Source organism: Sardina pilchardus, chromosome 7, assembly GCF_963854185.1.
Source record: "Sardina pilchardus chromosome 7, fSarPil1.1, whole genome shotgun sequence".
NCBI lineage: Eukaryota > Metazoa > Chordata > Actinopteri > Clupeiformes > Clupeidae > Sardina > Sardina pilchardus.
The window spans coordinates 5198268-5222254 of record NC_085000.1 but is presented as its reverse complement, the minus strand read 5'-3'; the positions used below and the strand labels follow the sequence as shown (position 1 = coordinate 5222254).

At 44.1% G+C, this 23987-nt stretch overlaps 2 protein-coding genes across 2 annotated transcripts; one reads left to right on the top strand and one right to left on the bottom strand.

Annotated features, from left to right (window-relative positions):
* Positions 1–51: 51 nt before the first annotated feature.
* dnajc22 (DnaJ (Hsp40) homolog, subfamily C, member 22) lies at positions 52–2121 on the bottom strand. Its single transcript, XM_062542099.1, has 4 exons — positions 1989–2121; positions 1018–1627; positions 348–643; positions 52–269 (listed from the first exon to the last, which is right to left on the bottom strand). Exons 2-4 carry the CDS (start codon positions 1556–1558, stop codon positions 87–89), a joined length of 1020 nt encoding a protein of 339 aa, XP_062398083.1. The 5' UTR covers positions 1559–1627; positions 1989–2121; the 3' UTR covers positions 52–86.
* A 489-nt stretch (positions 2122–2610) lies between these two features.
* On the top strand, positions 2611–19325 carry lmbr1l (limb development membrane protein 1-like). The gene is made up of 17 exons (XM_062540389.1): positions 2611–2954; positions 8290–8374; positions 9752–9785; positions 10115–10254; positions 10811–10914; positions 11038–11161; positions 11519–11587; positions 11964–12028; positions 12277–12349; positions 12687–12767; positions 12887–12963; positions 13073–13150; positions 13414–13487; positions 14099–14189; positions 14291–14357; positions 14982–15143; positions 17146–19325. The coding sequence occupies exons 1-17, from the start codon at positions 2892–2894 to the stop codon at positions 17229–17231; spliced, it is 1473 nt and encodes a 490-aa protein (XP_062396373.1). The 5' UTR covers positions 2611–2891; the 3' UTR covers positions 17232–19325.
* Positions 19326–23987: the final 4662 nt, after the last annotated feature.

The window sequence follows — 23987 nt, the reverse complement described above, 5'->3', positions numbered from 1 at the left end:
AAACATCAATGGACTGGCCCAGCCATAATTAAAAGACAACATGTATTTTGTAATTGGAAGGTTCTTTCTCTTTATTTGGGGGAAAGTCATCTATTTTTTCGCGGTCTATGTCTGTGAAGAAGGGTCTCATAGGCTTCCTGGATTTTAATGAACATCTTCTGAGCTTCCAAAGGCTGGTGAGAGTTGTGATCTGGATGCCACATTTTTACCAGCTCTCTATATCGAAGAGTTATCTCCTCCGTAGAGGCTTCCTCATTCATAGACAGCACCTGAAACACAAGTCCACTTAGTTCTTTCACATCACAATTTTTTAATTCAACGTTTTCTCCTGCCACATTAAAACTCACGTTGAGTGCCAGTCTCTCCCTCTCGGTGTAGGTTTGGAGCAGAATCTCCAGCACTTTCCTCCAGGCCTCCTCACTATAGCCTACTCCCCCTGTCAACATGCATAGCATTCTGTATGGTAACAGCAGGAAGAACTCCAAAACACTTCTGAGCCACGGAAGGAACCAGAACATGTCTAATATGGATGCCACGCAGTCAGAGATGTAGTACAGAGTGGCAGTAGTGTTGTGGAAAATGCAGTAACCCAGGGGAGCTGAAAAAGCCAGCAAGGCTAGGCTCAGACGCAAGAGACGTGGGTCTGAGGGGAAAGGGTGAGAGAGTGAGTCAGACAATGATGCAAACAAGGGCATTGAGACAAAGTCAAATTCAGTTTCCCATTTTAAAGGATACACAGTAAAGGAGTATGGCGACGCCGACCATGATGATTCCAGTTCATGTATATCTTAAAAAGACTTAAAATGAGAGCAAAACAAAATATATATCATACGCCTTTAAAAGGCGTTTCACAACGCCTACAATAAGCTTTACAATAACACATTTAGAGCACTGAACCTGTAGAACACTGCGGTCAAGTCCCTTTAATTAAACCACTCAGCACCATAGGGTTAGAGAGACAAGAAAACACGGCATCCATTGATAACAGAAATGGGCGGTAGAAAATAGAGGCCTTACACAGTAGTTGCGGTGGCTGTGTTGGCTTGAATCTGCGGTGCTGTGCGGCTGTGACACTAGCGGCGAGACTGATGGGCAGAGGGGAGAAGTTGCTCCCATAGAATATGGGGGAGGTGATGAGGCAAGTAGTGAGGGTCTTCTGCAGGTCAGAGGTCTCTGAACCAACATTGGACACAAGGTGCACACCAGCCCCCACAGACAGAGGAAGCACAATCAAGTAGAAGAAGTCAAGAGAGCTAAGGCCAATTAAGGCCACTGTTCCAAAATAAATACCCACACAAACCTGCCCTGCAAAGCGAGCAGGGCTGGCCGAGGGGGGCACAGCATCGCTTGGTCTCTTTCTGTGGCCGCCTGCCTCTGCGTTTGCTTCACTCACATAGGCTGGGATGCGGAAGAACTCTCTTGCCCAGCCAACTCCAAATCCACCGAGAGTAAGCATCCACAATAGGGCATGGCTGTCTCTTCCCAAATACAAGTGATGCAGACCTAGAGGTCCACCCACTGCCCATAGAGTATATGTGAGTATAAGACCCTTAGCCATGGTAACATCTGGAGACTGGTAGTTTGATAGGAACTATATAGTGCCTTCAGAACAGTCCCACTCTGAAGCCTGTAGGTTACAAAAAGCAATATATCAATGACTGAAAGACTGTCTTCTGAAAGTGAACATGGTCTGGTGGTGTGGTAGCCTATTCAGACTGTCAATACGATTTAAAGGTAGGCTTATGGTAATGTAAGGTTTATATATATATATATATATATATATATATATATATATATATATAGCCTATATATTATATATATATACAGCATGGACATTGTGTACATATAATACAGGCAACTGAAGAAACTTTCCCCCGATGAATGCACTTGGGTGACAAAAAACTATAACCAATCGGACAGGCTATGTAGCCAAAGACATCGCATCATTTTATACAGTAGGCTACATAAATAAATTATAATTCACTCGCCTGAACTTGCTCACGTTATGGGTGTTTTAAAGGAAAGAAGAGATGCCCTTTTCTTTGTCGGTCCAGAGTTTAAAGTTGTCCTATAAACCAATATCCTGAAATCAACTTCCGTAGTTATGTTTGTGAGGGAACTTGGACTTTGGATGATGACACTGTCACTAGAGTTTGCAATTGTTTGACCCTTGATCAAATTATTTCGATGAGTATTCACACTGTAGGCTAAGCAATTACTCATGCATTAGCAGTTGGTCTCTCTACAGTGGTAGCCTATACCAAAATGTACATGGTGTCTGTGTGATTAGGCCTACTTAACTAAAATAGGCTGCGTAAAATAGCTGAGTTGGATAATAATGTTTTAGCTGAGCAGCCTTGCTGCTACAAATTCTTAAATAAATTACCCAACCAAATAGTTATATGTGTTTCACTTGTCACAGTGCTGCCTATGATTAGGTACGTTATTCTAGTTTTTGGTGGAAAGTAGCCTACGACTTTCTCGGTGTAGGCTAGTCCTAGTTGGCCAGTCAGTCAGTTTGGCAGCACCCTCACCTTTAGAGCCGCCCTTGCCTCCACCCCCTATCCAACTTCTGTGGATGTAAAAGCGCATAGAAGAGTCGTGTGAGCAGTTAAGCGAGGAGCAGAAGCTCTTTGTGGGAGTTCTGCGATTTGCAGGTTTTAAGTCACTTCTAAGCAGTCCTTTTGAGAGATAAAGCAATTTCTCACAGGGCATTTTCGAATGGTTCTCTTACGTGGATGCAAGTGAATATCGTTTTGTCGTGGTGACAATAGGATAACATCTCTCCTGTGGCGATGTGCCTCCGCCGATGCTTCAAAGCTAAGCTGCTATGACTTTCTTTTGGGCGTTTTTTCAAACCAGTCTAATGGTTTAAGAGATGTTTTCAAAGAATGGAAACAGCCGACGTGTCGATCAGAGAGCAACAATTCCACGAGCGAGTGCGAGAGACTTTGGTAAGTATGCAAAATCCGTTGAATAAGTTGTTCGCGAGACGCACACAGCCGTAAAGATAGCGTTAAAATAATTTGCATGCAGTGTAACAAAGTGAAGACGTGTAGGCTACTACTAATTGTTTGATGAAGATGTAGGTCTGACATATTTTGTTATACAAGTTCAGTTATAAAACAAATGTATAGTCTACTAAACAATAGTAATGATTTTGCCTTAAGCTTATCCTGAGCAGTGTAATGCCACTTTAAATCGTAGGACTTATATTGTCCTAATTGACTTATATATCCCATATCTGGGATCTGCTATGGATCCCCACGGTTTTGTAACCATTCACCTTGTCTTATTGTGGATAAGTAAGCCTGTTTGAATGTGTACACTATGCCAACTTGGATCAGAAGTGAAATGACGGAATGCCTCTAGACTCTATTGTAATCAGGTTTTGCACTACCAGCCTGGCACAGTCCCTATGAACTTCAGACTTGAGCAGGTTTACATGATGTGCTGGTGCTGTGGCTGACCCTTGCCCTTACAGTATCCTTGCTGCTGTTTTATATGACATGTTATCACAGACAATGTGATTAAGAAATGGACATGTCCTGTGCCCCTTCAGCAGATGCTCTCTTTGTTTTTTTTTTAAAAAGAGTATGCAGTTATACTTTCTGGGTTAATAATTAGAAAAGCTACCGCACAGTATTTCTTGTGATCTTATATAGTCATACAGATCCATTCTCTACTGTAGAATTTCTAACACAGCAAATGAGGGGAAGGTTTTTACTTTGCTTTTATAGTAGTGGGATTATCACTGTCATTTGTCACAACAACAGAACAGATTGTCTTGTCTCTAACATGAGTGATTGATTTGTGTGTGTGTCTTGCATAATAACAATCATTGCATCTCTAATTCATTCAATTATTTTCTTGATTAATTGATTAGTAATTTGAGAGATAAGGTTTTCTGGCATGTTATGTCCTCAAATGCCTTGTTTTGTCCATACATCATTGTCATAGAGGAGTAAACTGATAGACGGATAGCCAAATAGTCGCTGATTTAATTTATTAGTCTATTCATGGTTGGCCATCAGGTTTTAAATGTCTCTAACTGCAATGGTAACAGACTGAACCACCAAAGTCCTGAAGTCGCTAGTAAGAAACTGTGAACTATTAAATAAACTGTTACAATTCCTGACAATTTTCCCACACATTTTAGATTTATTGGCTTGGTGGTGTGACTGAAATGCTTAAGTAAACTCTAGCTTTTGCATTAGGCTTTTTAGCTTAGGAATAAAGTGCCATTTTGAGTCCTTTACAACGGTTTGAAAGGTTATCACCAGATGGATTCTACAAAGTGTAAACATGACTAATCAATAAGATGACTCTTTAAATATACTGCATAGCTTGCAATGTCAAGAATGATGTCAAAATGAATTTGAAGATCATGCCTCACTTGGTCAGAGTTTGGGTCAGAAGATGGAATGGCAGCAGATAATGAAATGACAGCTCATTGTTTTAGAAGTCCTCAGGCTGTTGCTTGTTAGGGGAAGGGTTCAGAGAAGTAGAAGTAGAAAAAGTACTGCTTCTTCACTTTCCAATCAAATGTATTGACCTGCAACTGTTACTGTTTTGACAGGTTTATTTTACCCCTGCTCGATCTAAATGTCAGCTCTGTGCTCGGATGTTTTGAAAGGATTGTTTTCTATTCCGTTTCGAACATTTCATCTCATTGATTGGTGTTCTTTTTACGTTTTATGTGAACGCCAATACTGTAATCAACTTTACCCGTTAACTGCCCTGTCTAGATAATTGTGACCAACTGAGTGACCTTAAAATGGCTTCATGTGTAATCGACCCCTTTGTTAGTGTAACACACTCCCTCACAGATCCCAGTGCTGGGTTTACCCCATCAATGACCCCAATACAGCCTGTTTTTTTTAATTATTCTGTCTTGATCCTTTCTTATCCCAAGAAACCACAGATGGCACTCAGTTGCCAGTAACCCTCTGCTATCAAATATGAGTGTAGCCTGTACTTAGAGGAACAGAATACACACAGACGTCTACTGATGTTCATGTGATATCCTGTTAAGTTTCACAAGCTTCCTGTGTCCAAAACACCTATCAGTGCAGGAGAACCCCTCTCTAATTTCATTGCTAAACAAGTACTCGCCTGAACTTGTGGGAGACAATGATTTTTCTTGAGTATGTAACCTATAAGAATGCTTGGGACATCCAGACTGTAAACAGGCAGGGATGTCTTTCTTGTGTTGCGTTGAGCCATTTGCTGCTGTAGCTGTGTGTAGCAAAGGATTGCGTAACTCAACCCAAACTCTAAACATGCATTATAGCACATAGTGTCATAGTGCTACCAAATATCCCCCGCCAAGATGTTTGTTACCAAAGTTTCTCAGTAATGAAAAGCTGAAAACATCAACAAGCACACCCATAAACAATGTGTAAAGTTCTTGGAGACTTGCAGACTTCATCTGGTTGGCAGTGCCCATTTGTTTGCCTGCTTGCCACCTTTTAGTTAATCTGCCCCAACACGTGGGTGTATCACAGCTGATCCCCCCGCCTTATAATGTGCCAGTCAAATGTAGCATGGGGGGCCCATGTGACCTAACTGCTAAACTCCATTCTTTTGTTAATGAAAAACTCAGTGCCTGGGGGGTTGATTGCCTAATACTTATTGAGGTAATCTGTATTTTGGTCTTGCATTGTTGTAAGTATAGGCTTTTACTGCCTGAAGTTATGGAACGCAACAAGGAACACAGCATTTCTCCCACATGACCAGACCAGGCAGAGAGATGGTCTGCATTGTTGGTGTCAAGTCAACAGGGACACTACTTTGTTGGCTTCCCCTTTTGAAAATACTGGCCATTTTCAATCTAGTTCTTTTGCCATTTACACATGGGTCCATCTGGCTCTCTGTACCACTAGATTGCATGTGACGGTCCCTTTGTTTGGCCACTAAAATTTAATTATGGGGTGGCCATAAGTGGGTCAGACTCAGGCCGATGCTTTGTCGGATGTAAAGGGACCCTTATGTTTGATCCCAGCCCCCACTGAACTTTGTGCCCGCCCTTCTTATTTGTTTTTACACTATCCTCTATGAAAGGAATGGTCCTCCTTTAGACACGAGTAACAGGATTAAGTGTGTGTGTGTCTGGGGGGGGGTGGTACTGTGTTTAGGGAGGACTTCAGCTTCATGTTTGCACTTAGAGGCGTGTAACAGTCGAGTAAAACTAAAGCAGCAGGCTTTGGCATCAAGAGCATTAAACAATGGCTGTTGTGATACCCAATGCCCAGAGCACAGATGTCCTTACAGTGGGATTGGGTTGCATCTGATTGAGCTGTTGTGGAACATTGACGCCTTGCCTCCAGGACCGCTGGAGGAGATTGAGGCTGGGCTCCCTCTGCGCTCGTGTTTGTGTCAGGGCTGTTCTACCCATGGGTGGTTTTTCACAACTATTGTGTTATTGGAAGTGAAATGTCTGCATCCTGCCGACACCTCCCCCCCATATTTCCGTTCCCCCTCTGTTCCTCTGAAGTCCAAGAGGATGCATGGGACATCACCTCTTCCTTCGATGGGAAGCCCATTTGTTTTATGCTGCATGTGGTGCACAATACTGCCTTCTGATTATGTGCTAAGCACTGGGAAACTAAGGCCTATTTCTTTCAACAGCTCTTAAATAGAGACTCGCATGAGATTCAGTGTGAAACCTTCACATTTAATACTTTGGCTTCCTCAAAAGAGACAGTGGGGCTTTAGAGTAGAGGTTATATGTGTCTATGCGTATGGGTCATTTCCACATCATCCTGCTGCCTGGAGATCCTATAGTGATTTTCACTGAACATCTTTGAGTGCATTTCTTCACTTCCTGATATGTGCTCAGACTGGTAAGAAGGGCACACTGCATTGTCAGCAAAATGCTTCTCTTTTTTTTTACTTGGAGAGGACTTTATGTCTAAGTTAAGCAAAAAGGATGTTTGTTAAAAATACTTGATATTTAAAAAGATTTGAAAACATCTCTTTGACTTCCGAAAAATATATCTACAGTGGATGTTGGTGGCTGTCTATTTTAGGTTTTCAGTTTTTTGTGACATGATTACTGGTACTGTGTGCTATACTAATTGTCAAATCAGTCATCGCTTTAGTAGTCCTTGTCCGTAACTTTCACCCCCTTTCCCTGTCTCATTTGGGATAAACCGATAATCTTCAGACTCCATCTGTCTCTGGTCCATCTCTATGGAGGGTTTAGAACTCTATTCACTTTATAAGACCATCAGCTCACTACAGTACATGGGAGTGACTACCCAACCTAATTTGACAATCAAATGTAATATTTCACCTCCATTATATGTCCCCTTTTTTATTCTTGACTCACTCTTGTCAGAGTACTTTGACTCCCTCTCTCTATAAGTCGATTGACCTGTTCTGTCCCACTTACACATGTTGTTTGCATGTATGTGTGTGTGTGTGTGTATGTGTGTGTGTGTATGCGCATGCACACACCCACACAATGTACACTTCTCCCTTGGCCTTTCCAGTCTGTACATTAAACATAACCATGCACATCAGTAGGGCGTGATAAGCGGCTCTTATGTCACAGTGCTGTAAATGCAGATAAGCAGCTGTACGCTGGTGTCAGGTGGAGGATTGCCATTCATGCCGTCAGATAACCAGAGGGACTCTAAATACACACGGCCTGATAAGTCACTGTCCCACTCGCTGGTTGTCCACGACAGTGTGGACTCAACTCAGGCTCACTCCAGATGTTCCATTTGTTTATGAACACGTTTGTCCATTCCAATCATACCAATTTGTATTGCACAGATCTCTGCATGCTATGTCTTGTCACCTTAAGGCACAGAGAGTTGTATTTACTAACCCGGTTTGCAGTGGTACACAAAAAACATGGTTCCTTATGTACCTCTGTTTTCAAGTCACAGTTCTGTTAATTTTTGGTACTGTAAGTCTGTAGGTACTGCTAACCTAAAATTCACCTAGATTGTTTCTAATGCGCAATGGGAAGAGTGTTTTTTCATGTTAATATATTTGTGTGGGAACTCAAATTTGAACATGGTCCACAAGCAAACAAAGTCTACTGTTGATTACTGTTAAAGACTGCATTTGGTACATTCGGTACACCTCTGTATTGAACCTAATGTCCTGTTCCTAAACAGTTTGGTACGAATACGTACTGTATACCTTTATGCCCCTAGTATTCAGTAAAGCACGTTCTAATAGCCCCAATTGCACCCAGTGGAAAAAGTGAGTCTTCATTTCATAGAGCTGCAGTGGGGGTTTTCATGTCTCTCTCCCTCTCTCTCTCCCCCACAGATCTGTGTCATTCTCTTCAGCTCCCTCTACATCGTGTCCTACCTCATCCTCACCCACTTCAAGAAAAATGCAGAGTTCGTCACTGGTGAGTACCTACAACCTTGAGGCAATGATTAATTTCGTTTTTATATATTTTCTTCTCTATCTAAGCACTCCCACCTTAAACATCCTCCCCAAAAGCTTGGCTAAAAGCAGGAATGCTCGGTCCAGATGGATTTCTCCTGCCCTCTTTGCTTTGAGCGGAACCGCGTTGCATAACCTTGTCCGAGTACAACCTCCTCCTCTCTCTTTTCCTCTGCGTACACTGAGTATGCTCCAGCTCTTTCTGCTCTGAGGAACATGCTTAAATAGGTTACCCCTGTGTCCTCACTCCACACTCAGATGCACAAACGTAACAAACAGGGGGTGCTCTGTGGCCGAAGTCAATCACCACACCGGGGCCCCAAATAACTCAAGGAGCAGAGTTATGCAACGTCTCCCACTCCCCTGTCCACTGACCTGGTGGAGAGTCTTTGAGGAATGTTCCTGCCCTGATAAACATACCCTTCCAGACCCAGCGAAGCCCCGAGGCCCCAACTACAAACATGCTTCTAACCTCAAAGACCTCATTTGGTCGTAACCCACCCACCCCCATCTTCTGCCTCCACACAACCCCATTGACCTCTCGCAGTGTCCTACGGGTGTGCAGTTTTGTAAACAACTCACCTGTACCAAACACCATGTTCTGTAGCATTGTGCTTCAATGTATTATTGTTATGCCCAGAATCGAGGCAAACTGCTTTCAGTTCTGCGACGACCGAAAAACATGCCATAGCGTGACAATGGACCTCCACATTGGTGACGCCTATCGTCATATTGGAGCATATTGGAGCCAGATGTGTGTGCTCTTCTCCGGCTGCGGGGCAGGCCGTGGAGCTGTGGTTCAGCGGGAGTTTAGCCAACATGCTTATTGGTTTTTGGGAGGGAAATGTGCAAGATAATACTGTACTCTCCAAACTCTTGCGCCACACTCGCACACTTGTGTTCCTTTTCATGCTGTAGGATACCAGCAGCTGTATCACTTTAGCTCACCCAGTTTGTTAAACTGGACAAGTCTTTGTACTTGTGTTACGTTTGAGAAAACGAGGTCTTTCGAGGGGTTTCATGTTGAAGAACAATGTGTTCCCAACCTGTACTGTTCATATCTGTACTATTTGGGCCATCAGCTCATTTGTGCCATCATTATGTCTCTGGCTTATCTCAAGATTAGTCCTATTCTCAATTGCTCCCATCGGGTGTAGCCAGATAACATATCATGTCTCAGACTTTCTCCTCATGTCGTCATGTTCCGGAGTGTGTTCTGGCAGCATGTTTGAAATGTTTTGGCGGTGTGTTTTTGCCAAAGGCAAACATTTCACTCTGTGTGTTGCGAATGTGGCCTTTAAGCTTCAAAAACGTTTCTTCTTTAACTTTTTCCTCCTAGATGACGTTGAGGATGCCACAGTCAACAAGATTGCGTAAGTGCAGTTCTTTTTCCCTATACAATCTTTTGAGTTAGATTTCAAGTTTTCATGATAAAAAGGAGATGGTCAGTCAGACATCATTCATGGATGAATTCTATTTCTATCAAACCCTCTGTGACCTTTACCCTTCCAGCCTGGCATTCTGTTATCTGTGTTTGATGCCAATGTCAATGTTATTCACTGTTGCAATGTACCACCTCACACAGTCCACACCCTTATTATTATCTTTCATTCCTAATCCCTCTGCATATTATCTCTATGTGTCTGTCTTGCGCTCTGTATCTCTCTCTCTCTCTCTCTCTCTCTCTCTCTCTCTCCTGTAGGTTGTGGCTGTGTACGTTCACCCTCTCTGTGGCGGTGTGTGCGGTGCTCCTGCTCCCCATCTCCATCGTGTCCAATGAGGTGCTGCTCACCTTCCCCCACAGCTACTACATGCAGTGGCTCAACGGCTCCCTCATTCACGGTAACCTTCTGTGCCGACACCCCAGCGCACTCACACCAGTGGAGACTTACCAACACACACATTTCCCTTTTTTGAAGGTCATCACATGGCCCAGAGAGATGAGTGGTCAATGTGTTGTGTGGGCATTGCTTTGTGGTTTTGGTGGCAAGATGTCTGCTTTTGGGTGCCTTGCTATTTAGTGTAGGATTCAGTGTTAATTTAGTGTAGGCCTCTACAGGGCTCCAGAGTTTAGGTTCAGCCACAGCAAAGCAACATTTTTGTTTTTCTAAAAGTGTTTCCCTGAAGTTTTTATTTATATATATTTCTGAAAACACCTCCTGCACCTGCCCACCCCTAGTTCACACTGACCACCTTACGAAACGTACTGTTTTGTGAGGTGTTATTGGCTAAAGGTGTTGGAGACACGTACACCTCCCAGTGGTTAAAAGTGGAATCTACAAGTAAATCCAGAATTCTACTGTAAGCTTAAACTCTCCATCCAGTTGATAGTCATGCCAATGGTATATTCCCTAAAAATGGAGTGGTATTCATGAAAATGGTATTTGTCTCTTATCAGGCCTGTGGAACCTGGTCTTCCTCTTCTCCAACCTCTCCCTGGTGTTCCTCATGCCCTTTGCCTACTTCTTCCTGGAGTCGGAGGGCTTTGCAGGATCTAAAAAGGTACCTTCCCGTTTCCTAAAATGTTACTCAATATGCAAAATAAGCAATGTTCTGCTTTCTGAAATATTGTGCGACTCTTACACATGCTTCGTGTGTGTGTGTGTGTGTGTGTGTGTGTATTAGGGCGTGATGTCGCGTGTCTATGAGACCGCGGTCATGCTGCTGCTCCTGAGCCTGCTGGTGCTGGGCATGGTGTGGGTGGCGTCTGCCCTGCTGCACCACCACACCGCCAGAAAGAGCCTCTACGGTGAGTCCCACCTCCTGGACCCCGTTAGTCCTCTCATCTTATGCTTATGGTATTTAGCAGCTGCTTTTGTCCAAAGCAACATACAAATTACAACAATACAATAGTTCAATAATTCAGTAAACTATTTAAAAGTTGGTCATTGCACATTTAGGAGAATTGCAATAATAAAACATTCAATTCATGTCAATTCAATCAATGGCTTCATGAAAATAACTAAATACTATATAATATACAAACCACAGCGCATAAGAAACGCTTAATATACTAAGTGTGCATAGACACCAACAGAAAGTTGTATTGTTTGTATCTAGTATCCAGTTTATTTAAATGTATGGGGATCATGTGTGTTGTTCTCAGACCTGTGGGAGTACTACCTGCCCTACCTGTACTCAGGCATTTCACTGTTTGGAGTGCTGCTACTCTTACGTAAGTACACATCAAGTGTTCCCCTCTTAAGGATGACTGCCATTTGAAGTGTGGTGCTTTTCTCCTACATGTTATTGGAGTGGATTCCGGAGTGGATGCTTGTGTTCCGTTTGCCATTTAGAGCAGATTTTACATTTATTCATTTAGCAGACAAATTTATCCAAAACAACTTCAATTACATCACAAAACTGTCAATTGTATTACAAGGGCTTTGCTCAAGCCGGGATGAATTTAGCCCAACTTTTCAGGCTACTGTATGCTAGCATGGCTCCTTATCCACTACGCTACCACACATGTTTACTTAAAATACTACAACAACAGGGAAGTTGAATTGTTCCCACTGCAGTGTGTTGACAGCTGTGTGTTCTCTGTGTAGTGTGCACTCCTTTCGGCCTGTCTCGGATGTTCAGCATCACCGGCAGCCTGCTGGTCAAACCTCGGGTGAGTCCATGAGACACACACACACACACACACTCTCTCTCACACACACACACACACACACACACACACACACACACACACCCCTCTGCCCCCAGACTGGCTGACCCTCTGCCGTCCTCCGAGCCTGCAAGAGACCATCCTCTCTGGGGAGGCCAGTGATTCCTTCCCCCTCAGGGGGGGTCTGTGTGGGTGGCTCATCAGAGGATGACTGTATCTTTCTCTCTCTCTCTGTGTGTGTGTGTGTACAGCTGCTGGAGAATGTGGAGGAGACAATGAACTGTGCCGAGCTGGAGGAGGCCTCTCTCCACAGGAAGCTGAAGAGTGAGTGGGGCTGTGGTGAGGGAGGGAGGGAGTGGGTGGGTGGAGGGGTCCACTCAGGTGGGGTGGGTGGGTTAAGGGGTCCACTCAGGTGGGGTGGGTGCTGGATGAGTAAGAGGGACAGCGCCGCACTGTGCTGTCCCTTTCAGAGAGTTGCATCACTGCTGATACCCCCCCCCCCCTCCACACACACACACACACACACACACACACACACACACACATTTATTGTGGTTTATTTATGTGGTTGTGATGGGCTCTCACACATACATTTACATTTATTAATTTTGCAGATGCTTTATCTTCCTCTTCACTAATTTGAATTGAATTGCATTTTCAGACAGTGCCTCCTGCTGGCATGTGAATATGGAGTCGGTGAAGACCCAGTTTCTCAGCGTGCAGGCCAAACGCATTGCTTTAGGTAAGAGTCATCCTCCACCCCCATACACACACACACACACACACTCTTATATATGCATACATATACACACAACTCAGAGTTTCCTATTACCTTTCACCATTACTTTTATCCTTTCACAGAAATGCGGAGGAGGGCATCCCCATGGCAACGCAACTTGGGCTACCCGCTGGCCATGCTGCTACTGCTAGCTTTAACGGTAAGAGCTATGTGTGTATGTCTGTCTGTCCGTCTATCTGTCTGTCTGTCTGTTTGTCTGTCTGTCAGCAATGCAGAAAGCATAGTTATGCTTGCTTGTCTTCTCTCAGGTGGTGTGTGTGCTGATGGTGTGCTTCCACGTCTTGGAGCTGCTGTTCGACGAGACGGCCATGCCCAGAGGAATGGAGGTGAGATGCCCCGGTTGTGTAACCGCAGCTATGACTCACTGGCACTCAATGGGCCGACCCACACAGCCCATCCATACAAACTGATTCACATCACTACAGCTGCCTGCCGACCCAACCAAACTATGCAGAAGGAGAAGTTGTTTTGTTTGGGGGGGCTTGGCTGGCTAAGGGCAAACTCGGTGTAACTAAGTGTCTTGGTTCTTGAACGTAAGATGCTAAGATCCATTGTATTGACGTGCCTCATGTTCCTCTGTTCTCTCCAGGACCCGCGGCTGGGCATGGCCTCCTTCTCCATGTTCGGCTCCCTGGGAGCAGCTGTGGAAGTGGTGCTCATTCTGTATCCTTACCCCTGACAATGCCTCGTTCAGACTACACAGCCTCACTAGCTAGTCACAGATACTGCCGCAAATCACATACTGTTCACTGATTTGTTGACTTGCTGCTTTTGTTTTTTTTAACGCATTACATTCCGGATTAAAGTTTGCAAATTATTCACCACAATTACATAGAAAGTTTTGACAATACTAGTAGCATAATGTGTTATCCTTTATTCCTTATCTATGGTAGGCACATTACACTGTGTGCTCTCCCTCGGTCTCCAACTCCTGTGGTCTATGTAACATGTAGCCACTGTTGGTACTAGAAACACCCCCCACCAGCCCCTTACTCTCCACCTCTGTTTGGTGAGGCTGACCTTCCACGCTTCTATTGTTTAGCAAAACACAACTTTGTTTTCTCATCACAGGTGGGATGTAGTATGAATTGGACGTAAGATTCCGTCCTTCTCTTGCCAGCATAAGTTGTTATAATTGTTGTTGCAATTATTTGTTAATGTCTAGTTTTTGTAGTTAGACCTCAAGTCAGTTGTGCAGCATTTGAAGTCTGTGTGCTGGAGCTTTGTGGGCCCTGGTTGGTTGTTGCTTTTGTCCTTGACCTGCCGTGTTTCAGTTATCTGATGGTGTCATCCGTGGTGGGGTTCTATAGCTCCCCGCTGTTCTCAGGTCTGCTGCCTCGTGCTCAGGACACCACCCTCACACAGGTACACAGGTCCCCATACCCCTCACAGACCCTCCCTAACCTTATCTGAACATGTGAGCTACATTTCAGTTCAGAGGGGTCTGACTGTGTCTCTGTCCTCAGATCATTGGGAACTGTGTGTCGCTGCTGGTGCTGAGCTCAGCCCTGCCTGTCTTCTCAAGGACACTTGGTAAGCTAAAACTTGAATTTCCTGACTTTTTTTTAACTACTTCTTTGTCTGGTGTCCCAGAATCTCAATGAAAGATCCTAATGAAAATCTCAATTTAAGGACCCACACTTTTAAATATTAACCTTTTAAACTGGATTTGCCCTTTTGTGTATTCAACATTCAGACATGTGGAGTGGCCATTTTAAAGTGTTCGAGAAGTTATATGATTTTTTATCTGTGATCATTTGTGAATTCTGTGAAGGGGGGGGGGGGGGTGTAACGTTTAATCATTTTGGTGTGAGGCACTAAACACAAATGGCCACAAGAGGGCATACCATTCCTAATCCAAACCTCTGATTTCTTAGAGCATGTGTGAACTGTGTCAAATCACTCTGGCTTTGGGACCTTCAGTTTCCCTTGGTCATTGAGTCAAGACCCACATCTGTTTTATTTGATATATAAATATATGAAGAGTTTTATTTTTATACTGGCCTACAGGCTAGTAAATACACATAGGCCTACATAACATTCAAGCCTAGTGTAAACATAATAGGCTTTCATATTCAAAGCCTGTGATCTAAAGGGTGTTCTGTGTTCTGTGTTCCATTAGTTTACCCTAACCTCTCCACTTCATCTCTCTCTCAGGCATCACCAGGTTCGATCTGCTGGGAGACTTTGGCCGCTACAACTGGCTCGGCAACTTCCACATTGTGTTCCTGTACAACGTGCTGTTTGCGGGGCTCACCTCGGCGTGCCTCATGAACACGCTCACCTGGGCTGTGCAGCGGGAGCTCATCCGCGCCTTCGGTCAGTCCTGGTCTCCGGCTCACTGGGAGGCTACACGAGGGCCTGTCACTGAAGCGTTCCGTTCTCCTGGCACACGTCTGCCGCCACAATTAGCTTCCACTATATTCAATAGAATTGCCTGCACCAGGCGGGATCGTGGCATGTGCGTTCGAAAAATACAATTCTAGAACTATTTTCCCACTACGCGAACGGAGAGCTTCAGCTGTGCACCTTGTGTGTCAGTCTCTGTCTCTGGGTGTGTCTGTCAGGTTCTGTGAGTATGAATGATTGCATCGCTAAAGCTGTATATTAAAGGCATGAGGCATGAAGGAGATGGTGGATAGGTGCTTTGGCATTTTATGTATGGGAATGGGATTTTCCCCACATCTAGTCTAAAAGTGACAAGGTAACTGCATAAAAGACATGCACAGATCAACAGTAGCACAGCTACCATTGACATATGTTCAACTGATGTTTTTAGTGTTACAGTTGGTTATGTAATGCTGTTAAGGCTTATCGTACTCTTTCACAGGGTGGTTTGAACTGCGCCACAGACCTACATGGTATAGGGTCATGTGAAGATGACCCGAGAGTTAGTTGCCCATAGAAAAATACCTGAAGGGTGACATTGTCGCATGCTGTTCCTTAAAGCAATAGTTCGGAATTTTGGACATAGGACCTCATTTCCAGCTCAGTCTGGGTGATATAGGTCGGTGAAGACCATTTTCGGTGAATTTCTGCCCTTCCTATGAGTTGCAGCGTTCATCTCGTGCTAATCTGGTGCCAAGATAACGCAAGTCAACGGTAACATCCAGCCTGCCACTGAAAACACTCCACAGAACACCCGAAACAAATACATTTTAACGTCAGACTATCGATGCACATGCCTAGTTTTGATAGAACCATGTTAGAAATAAAACGAACCTTGCATCGCTTTGCAATAGCCTACTTTGTTCCCTGTATGGCAGTGGCGGATTGATATTGAGAAACTAGTCCCTCAAAATGTAATAAATCATTGAGTTGCAAGGTTAGTTTTATTTCTAAAATTATTCTATCAACATGGACATGTATATCGATAGTCCGACGATTTAATTGACTTGTCTCGGGTGTGCGGTGGAGTGAGTAAGACTGTTGTTGATGTCAGACTGATGTTACCGTAGAAATGTGTTAGCTCAAAACCAGCGTTAGCAAAGGGGGACGCTGCAACTGAAGGAAGGGGCTAAACGCGATAAAAACGGTCTCCACCGACCTATATCACCTTGGTAAAGTTGGAAATGAGGTCCTATGTCCAAAATTCCGAACTATTCCTTTAAGTTATGTCAGTGCTTCAGTATGTTGCTACATCTGTGTTCCACCAAGGAAGGATGATGTGTTGATATTAGCTAATTGTGTAATAGGTGTGTTTCAATGTGCCTGAGAATTTAGCAGAGGTATTGCCATTTGTCAGCAGTTTTGAGACAGACATGCCTGTGTGCTGTAGGTGTTCCCTGCTCAGGCCCGTGTTTCCCTATGGGCTGGTCTTTCTTCCTCAGATAGAAAGTGCACAATTCTCTCAGGAAAGTGCATGGGGCCAGGAGGGCAGTACAAGCCCCCAGGGGCCTCTGGGTTGGGCCGTCCGGCCCCTCCATTTGTGTGTGTGTGTGTGTGTGTGTGTGTGTGTGTGTGTGCACTCCCAAGACACACACACACACACACACCCTGAAGCTCATGCACTCGAGCCCTCCGCCCAACACAAACATGGCAGCCCAATACGATTGTCCAGCACGCGCTCTCACTTGCACGCTTCCACACCCCCGCCCGCCTCAGCGGCCAGATAGCATCTCCTCTGCTCAGTAGGAGCCTGCCCCTGCCTCTCCCTCCTCTGTTTCAGCTTTTGTTTTCAAAACTCATTTGCTTGCTTTCTCTTTACCCCTTAACAAAAAAAAAAACCTTCAGGCTTTTTGGCTTTGTTTTGCTTAACATTACACTAGGAGCTCAGATTGAACTGATATCATTTTTCGGTCTTTTTTGTGTGTGTCCACAGGCCTCCACAAACTGCCCCTGACTGTCTCTCGCTCCACCATCCCCTTCAAACTGCTTGTGGCCAGCGGGCTCTCGAGGATCCAGTGAAGCGGCCGGAGTGTCCTCTTGGTCTCACCACCCTGAAGGAGCTCTGCTCTGACCGCGGCCTCTCCCCATGTCCCACAGAGCTGCTGGATGCCTGTTGGGATTGCTGGGGACGGCTTGAGAAGCACCTGGATACGCAGAGACTGAGTACCCTAGGTGCACTCTTACCCAGCGTCAGGTTTGCCATGACCGCGCTGTTGATTTGTCTTTTAAGTGAAGTGCTATTGTAATCAGTCCCAAAGAGACATGCAATGTTCTCGGAGGGACCTGAAGCAGCAGGACCAGAGCTTCAGGACCAATGCCTCACCACACACTGAGGAGCAATGGCTCTCCACTGGGATAAGAACTCTCATCACTGATGGGACAAGCTATTTTAGAGGGCGACCTCACAATGATGCAATTTCCTCTTCCTGCTTAATGGACGAAGCGGGCTCTCCCCTTAATACACCCATGCACCCCCCCCTCCTTTTTTTCTCAAATGCACATTTTCCTTTGACACACCATCTATTTTAGATGATTTTTCATCTTAAACTACAATTCACAGGCTCTGCTATGCACTGTTAAAGGGAGAAGATGAGAGGAAGTTTCCTCAGAGGAGAACGCACCTCAGATGAATGGAGGGCAGACATTGTGTTTTTATTGAGGCATTGGTTGGGAGGTAATTGGTGGGTAATGTTGCCTCACACACAGCAAAGAGGAGGCTTCAGTTCAAATGCGCTCTAAGCATTTGACGACAAACCGTGAATCTGGTGGTTATGGCTCTGCTGTTGCGTGAAATTCCCAGCTGCCTTAGACCAAGGAGACTGTGAGGTTTAATATCAATACTGTAAAATTGTGTTTTTTTACTCATTGTCTTGTGTGAATCAAGTGCAATATTGTATTTGCTAGTGAAACATTTTGCAAAGGTAGACAATGGAAGTTGTATGCCATAAAATCCAAAATCTTTTTAGCCCAGTTGATTGTAAATGTGCAATACAGGAATATGTGGCATTAGTCTGCAAAATATTTGGGGTGGGGGATCTGTTTTGTTTTATTTCCAAATGTGTATTTGGACAGGATTTTAAGTACTTGTAAAATATACATAAAAATTGCTGATTTGGAACAGGAAGTTGATTTAGTTGACTTTGTGGTTATGTTGCCATTACAGATCCAAAGTACCTCATGCATCTCATGTAAGTCATGCATGCCTGCACTCTCTCGCTCTCACTCACCAATTTAAAACCAAATTGAGATGGTTCATTAATTTGTTTCGTTTTTGAGTAAAGGGGAAGGTTTGACTTACTCCTTCTTTCCCAATACAATGTGAAGCCTGTGAAAGAGTATGTATTTCGTAATCAAACATGACACTTAGTTCCAGTTATATATTGGAACAATCATCCTGTGAAGTGCGTGCGCGCGTGTGTGTTGCATGAAGAGTGCTTTGCATTATGACCGTTCCCTTGTCCGGTTGTAAACATGAAGTGAAGAGTGTGTGGACCTTAAATTTCTGATCAGCAGAGGGCAGTGTCTTCCAGCTGTCTTATCTGCACATGGCCCTTCCCTCTGTCCCCTAGCCCCTGTCGTCATCCCACCGTCTCTGTTGTTACTCAGTGTTCACAGTGCCTTTTGATCCTTTAATGCGTGTAGCAGAGTGGCTGTACAAGGTATTCTCTCCTTCTGTGGTTGTTTAACTTGTTACACTTTTGATCCGCATATTCTCCACCAACTTATTTAACGTGTTCAAATACTTGGAAAATACAATGAGTGAAATGGTGAAAAGGCCAAAGATCTGATTGTATCTCATGATGTGCAGTTCTTTTGCCATTGCTGCAGCTCACCAGTTAGCAGATAATATTCTATAGCATGAAATGGACACTATGGACAGTGCATGTAAAAATAAAGATTTAGCCCAGACGAATTCTTACAGGGGACCACTATGGTATGTGGGCTTTCAAACTTATAAAATATTTCAGTAATGTTTCAATTATTATCAGTTTGGATGGCCAGACTACAAATGTTTTTATTGGTAATTTATTTACCTTGTTGAATTATACATTTCTCTGATGCATATTGAGTGTTTAAACGGGGAAAATTAGTAATAAATGTATTTTAACCCTTACTCCTATTGTGAGATGTTTTTCATTGAGAAGATTTGAAACTAATCTAAAGAGCCTTAAGAGTGATCAAGCTGAGGGAACAGCTGGCTACAGCTACATCATTGAGTCCAACTGCCCATGGGGACCCAGGTTCAAGTCTATTCCGGGTCATTTCTGGATCTCACACTCTCACTCTCACTCCCTGTCACTCTTCACTGTTCAGACTTTAATCGAGTTCAAAGGCAGAAAAAGACCCAAAAATTATATTTTAAGAAAAGAGTGACGGATTGACTCTAACCTCTGTGTCTTGCTAATGTGTTCTCCTCTGGACATGAGGTTGATGTGACTTCATGGGACTGAACAAGTGATTCCTGCCACTCCTGGCTGATTTAATGCCTGTCCTGTCTTTGTTTGGCTGTGGCTGTGAGGGTTTTGGAGTGAAGTTAGTGGTGCTGGTGGTGGTGTTGCATGCGTCCATCTGTGCCAGCCGCCTCAGACTAGCCACTCGGCACTGCTTTAATCAGTGGCATTATTTTGCCTTGCGCTCTATCAACAGTCACCAGCACCGACGCCGCTGTCTGTTCCCTCCCTCTGGATGCTGAGGTTAGATAACCACACACACACACACACACACACACACACACTCCAGTTGGAGCTGTGGCCACCCGCCGTTCTCTCCTTGCCCGGCACCACTGCCACCACGCCATCCTGCATCTGTTTTCCTTACTGAGTGTCCATTTCCTCCTTTCTTTTTCTCCCCCCTCCCCTTCTCTCATGTTCGAAACAAGAAATCCTGAGTTAATGAATTTCTCCCACTTGATTTTTTTGTTGTACTGTTTGCATTTCAACTTCTTGTTTTCTTTCTTTGGATGACCTAATTGGACACATTTGATTTTTGGCCCGTTGTTTTGAAGTGGGGTTTCCTGTGACCGTATAAAGTCAGATCTTGGTAAGTGCCTGTGAAAGTAGAACCTTAAGCAGCTGCTTTTTCCCCAGAAATTCATCAAGATTGGCTGTAATATTCACTGGCAGCAAAACGCAGGCTAAACTAAATGTTTACCATCTGTATATCCGTGGCAAGACAATGGTCATGGTTACAAATAGAAAGAGTTAGCATTTTGTTCATTTTTCTAATAAAAGACCTGCAAAAGACATGAATTCACAAATGTACCTCACACTTGTTCTTATAAAATTATGCTGCGGTTGAATTGAATGCCTTGAATCCCTTTGCCATTACAACATTAACAACGTGTATTTACATGGCACTTCTCCAGACACCTAAAGTGCTTCACTTTGAAGGGGGAACCTCATTATCCTCCACCAAAGTGTAGCACGCACTTTGTTTTACTTGACAGAATTGGGACGTATTGGGATTGTTGCGAATAGAATATAAAATGAATAGAATTAAGACAAATTGGAACCCCTAAAATTACCATGTTACTCATGATGAAGGCTTCTTTACATACACACAACAAACTAAATCAATAGGCTCAGGCTAACCTTTCTTTCAGTTTCAGCTGCTCTGAGTCCACCCACCTTCAGCTTGTGGAGAGTGGGCAAAAATCATTGGCAAGGGCCTCTGTAAATGAGGAATATAAGCTGTGGAATGTTTTACTCACTGATCCAAGAAGACAATATTCTGTTTTCTGGCCAACCATCTATAACGTCAGTTAAACCGACAAATTCATCCCCTGATCCCTGTACCTCCCCTCCACCTGGTAGCGGTTCAGCATTGGCTTGATGCGAAAGGAAAGGCCATCTCTGTCCTAATTGATGATTTGTTATAGAACTAAGTTAGATCACTTTTCTTTTTAGAAAGCCATGGCCCTCAAATCCTTAGACTCGCTTTTGATAATGATATTGTTTATGGCTGGAATAATGTTTTTTTCCCCACATAATATTAAAAGCCATGACTGATTTATATTTTAAATGAGCATGTTAGATAAACAAATGGGGTTCAATATAGTATGCCTGGAAACCAGATCTATATACCACATGCTCTTTAAATGGTGAAAGGATGGAGACTAATGTTAGGCTTGTTAGGAAGGTGTGGTGCGGTGTCACTGCTCAGAATTATTTCAGCATATCGGACAAAGAGGGAGACGGCCAGCCTTTCACAAGACGAGATAGGCTATCTTTATTGTCAAAACACAAGAATGAAGGGGGGAAAAAGACACAGATTAGCTTTCCTGACAGTTGGCTGTTTGAAGTGTGTGCCAAAGTGCATTATGGCCCATTATTTGTACAGTTCGCTTCTGGCGAGCAGAGAAGCTGCGCACAGGAAAAGGCGAGACTTTCTTGCTAATCAACTGATAATTGGTGGCACTGTCAGTGACCCCCACCCCAACCCCCCCCCCCCCCCCCCCCGCCACCGCCTCCCCACCCTCACCATCCTGTGTGCACGCTCACGACACACTCACTTCACACGCTCATCCAGAGCTCTCCCGAAAGCCCTGACAACAAGTAGTCTTACCTTCAACCTTCAATGAAATTGTTTAGTGAGCTTCTTAACTCTAAGTTGACATTCAGAAATGGGCACAGTGATTATGTAAAACACCCCCTCCTCCCCAAGAATAAAGAAAATACAAAGTAGTCGGGCAGAACTGGGTCAGAAGTTAAGGTGACGCTAAAGGGTGGTCACACATGGATAACACAAGCCATGACCTGTTTTATCAGAGCCTGTATTTGTATCAGGGCCTTATCAGACATACACAGTATATATGCATTCTACTTTCAACCTCTGATCTGCTTGTCTCAGGTCAGGAAGTTCCACCCTGGTCAGCTATTGTCCAGTCTGTTGCTGCATCGCCACAATCACAATATAGGCAATGAGCTTGTAGCTATTTTAGAAAAGCATCGGATTAACTGTCGTGCACAACACTGACATGACTCCTGGGTGTAATGCTATCCTACACATTCATACTGTATGTACACATGGGACAGATGCCAGTGTTTTGTGTACGTGCTCCATCTGTGATCTCCCATCGTGTCGGTGAGGAGCCGGCCAGGGTGTTATGTGAGGTGAAGGGTACCATCCGAAGCTGCGTGTTGACTCTGTCACACTCTCAAGCCAGAAATCATCCACTCTCACTGCTGCGCCCTCAGCCGCACCACCCAGCCCCTTCCTGCAGTGATAACGGGGGTGAGAGAGACAGTGGAATGGGGCAGGCTTTCTGCTGCCGCTGCTGGTGGTTGGTAGAGATGAGGGGTGGGGGGATGGAGGGGTTGCCACAGTGCCTTGACTCTTTTCCACCTCCCTCCCCGATGGCCTCTCTCTCAGGAAGCTCAGAGTGTCTATTCAGCGCTCCGGCGACATTACAGCAGAGAAGGCAGCGGAGGACAGGTCAGCTGCCGCATGATCGAGTCTACACAACATGGCGAAAGCCTTCACACCTGTGTGTGTGTGTGTGTGTGTGTGTGTGTGTGTGTGTGTGTGTGTGTACATTTCTAATGGCCAGGTCACTGTGTTCAAGCTGGTTTGCTGGGGCAAACTGGAAAATTGACAATTGTCAGACATCCCCAAATGAGACTGAGATTAGAAATGACCCAGAAGGGATTTGAAGTCAAGTGTGTGACCGAGGCCCCCAGGTGGAAATGCAGCAATGCAATGGAACAAAGAGGGGTAGAATAGCCCAAGCAGGAAAGATCTTGTTTTCTGCACTGTGGCTGAGCAGGAAACGAAGCCATTCACAAAGCAATATACTCCCATCCTGAAGTGGGGGAGTGAGAGCTGCTAAGAGCCAGAAAGGGGGGGGGGGGGGGGGGGGGGCTGTAGAAATAAAAACTAATAATAATTACGCCATTTCCATTTAAAACGCACAAATGTTTATTTTTGTTTTTGCCTCTCCCTTTCATGTCTGATAGCCGTCGCTTTTTTGTCTCTTCTCTGTTCCAGCTGAAAAGGATGTGACTATCACTGATTGTCCACCATGAAAGTGTATTTTGTCCCCTCTCTGATTGAGCTAGTCCTTGTTTTTGTCAGTTATTAGTGATAATTATCGTGTGCACCCTTGTACCAAACCCAAACTCATGAATGTTTATGCTAAAGACAGGAAGATGGAGCCCAACAGCCCTCCCTCTCCCAGGTCAGAATCCTCAGAAATCCTCTCTGGATTTCTCCCCCCTGGCCTCAGCAGATAGCAACCTTATGACCTAATGAACAGGCTAGAAAATCACAAATAGTGTAGTTTTGTCATATAAATGTACTATTTGGGTCTTAACATGTTGCTTCAATCAATCCCAATTTGATGATTTGTAATAAGGGTCAGATATAGCTGTTTAGAGGCTGATACAATTAGTTTGAGATTAATCTTGGTGTGAATGAATTGCTGTCATAATTCTAGCCTTCACAATGATTTACAATTTTTCAAACCAGCTCCTGTCTTCTCCATGTCCACAATAAAAGTACCAGTTTTCATCAGAAAAGTGACACAACTGTCCTCACTTTTCACGTAACATCATTTAATCACATAACCACTCTGGACGTCATGGTAACCTGGGAGCATTGCTAACTTAAAATACTCAAGTTCAAAATGTAATTAATTCAGTATATCATGGATGATGGATAAAAAAAGAGCATTTGGTGATTTAATCCGTCAATTTAATCATCCTAACAGCGTCTCTTTGACATGACTACTATTCTATATGACCATCATTTAGTATGATATTGGGAAAAAAAACATGT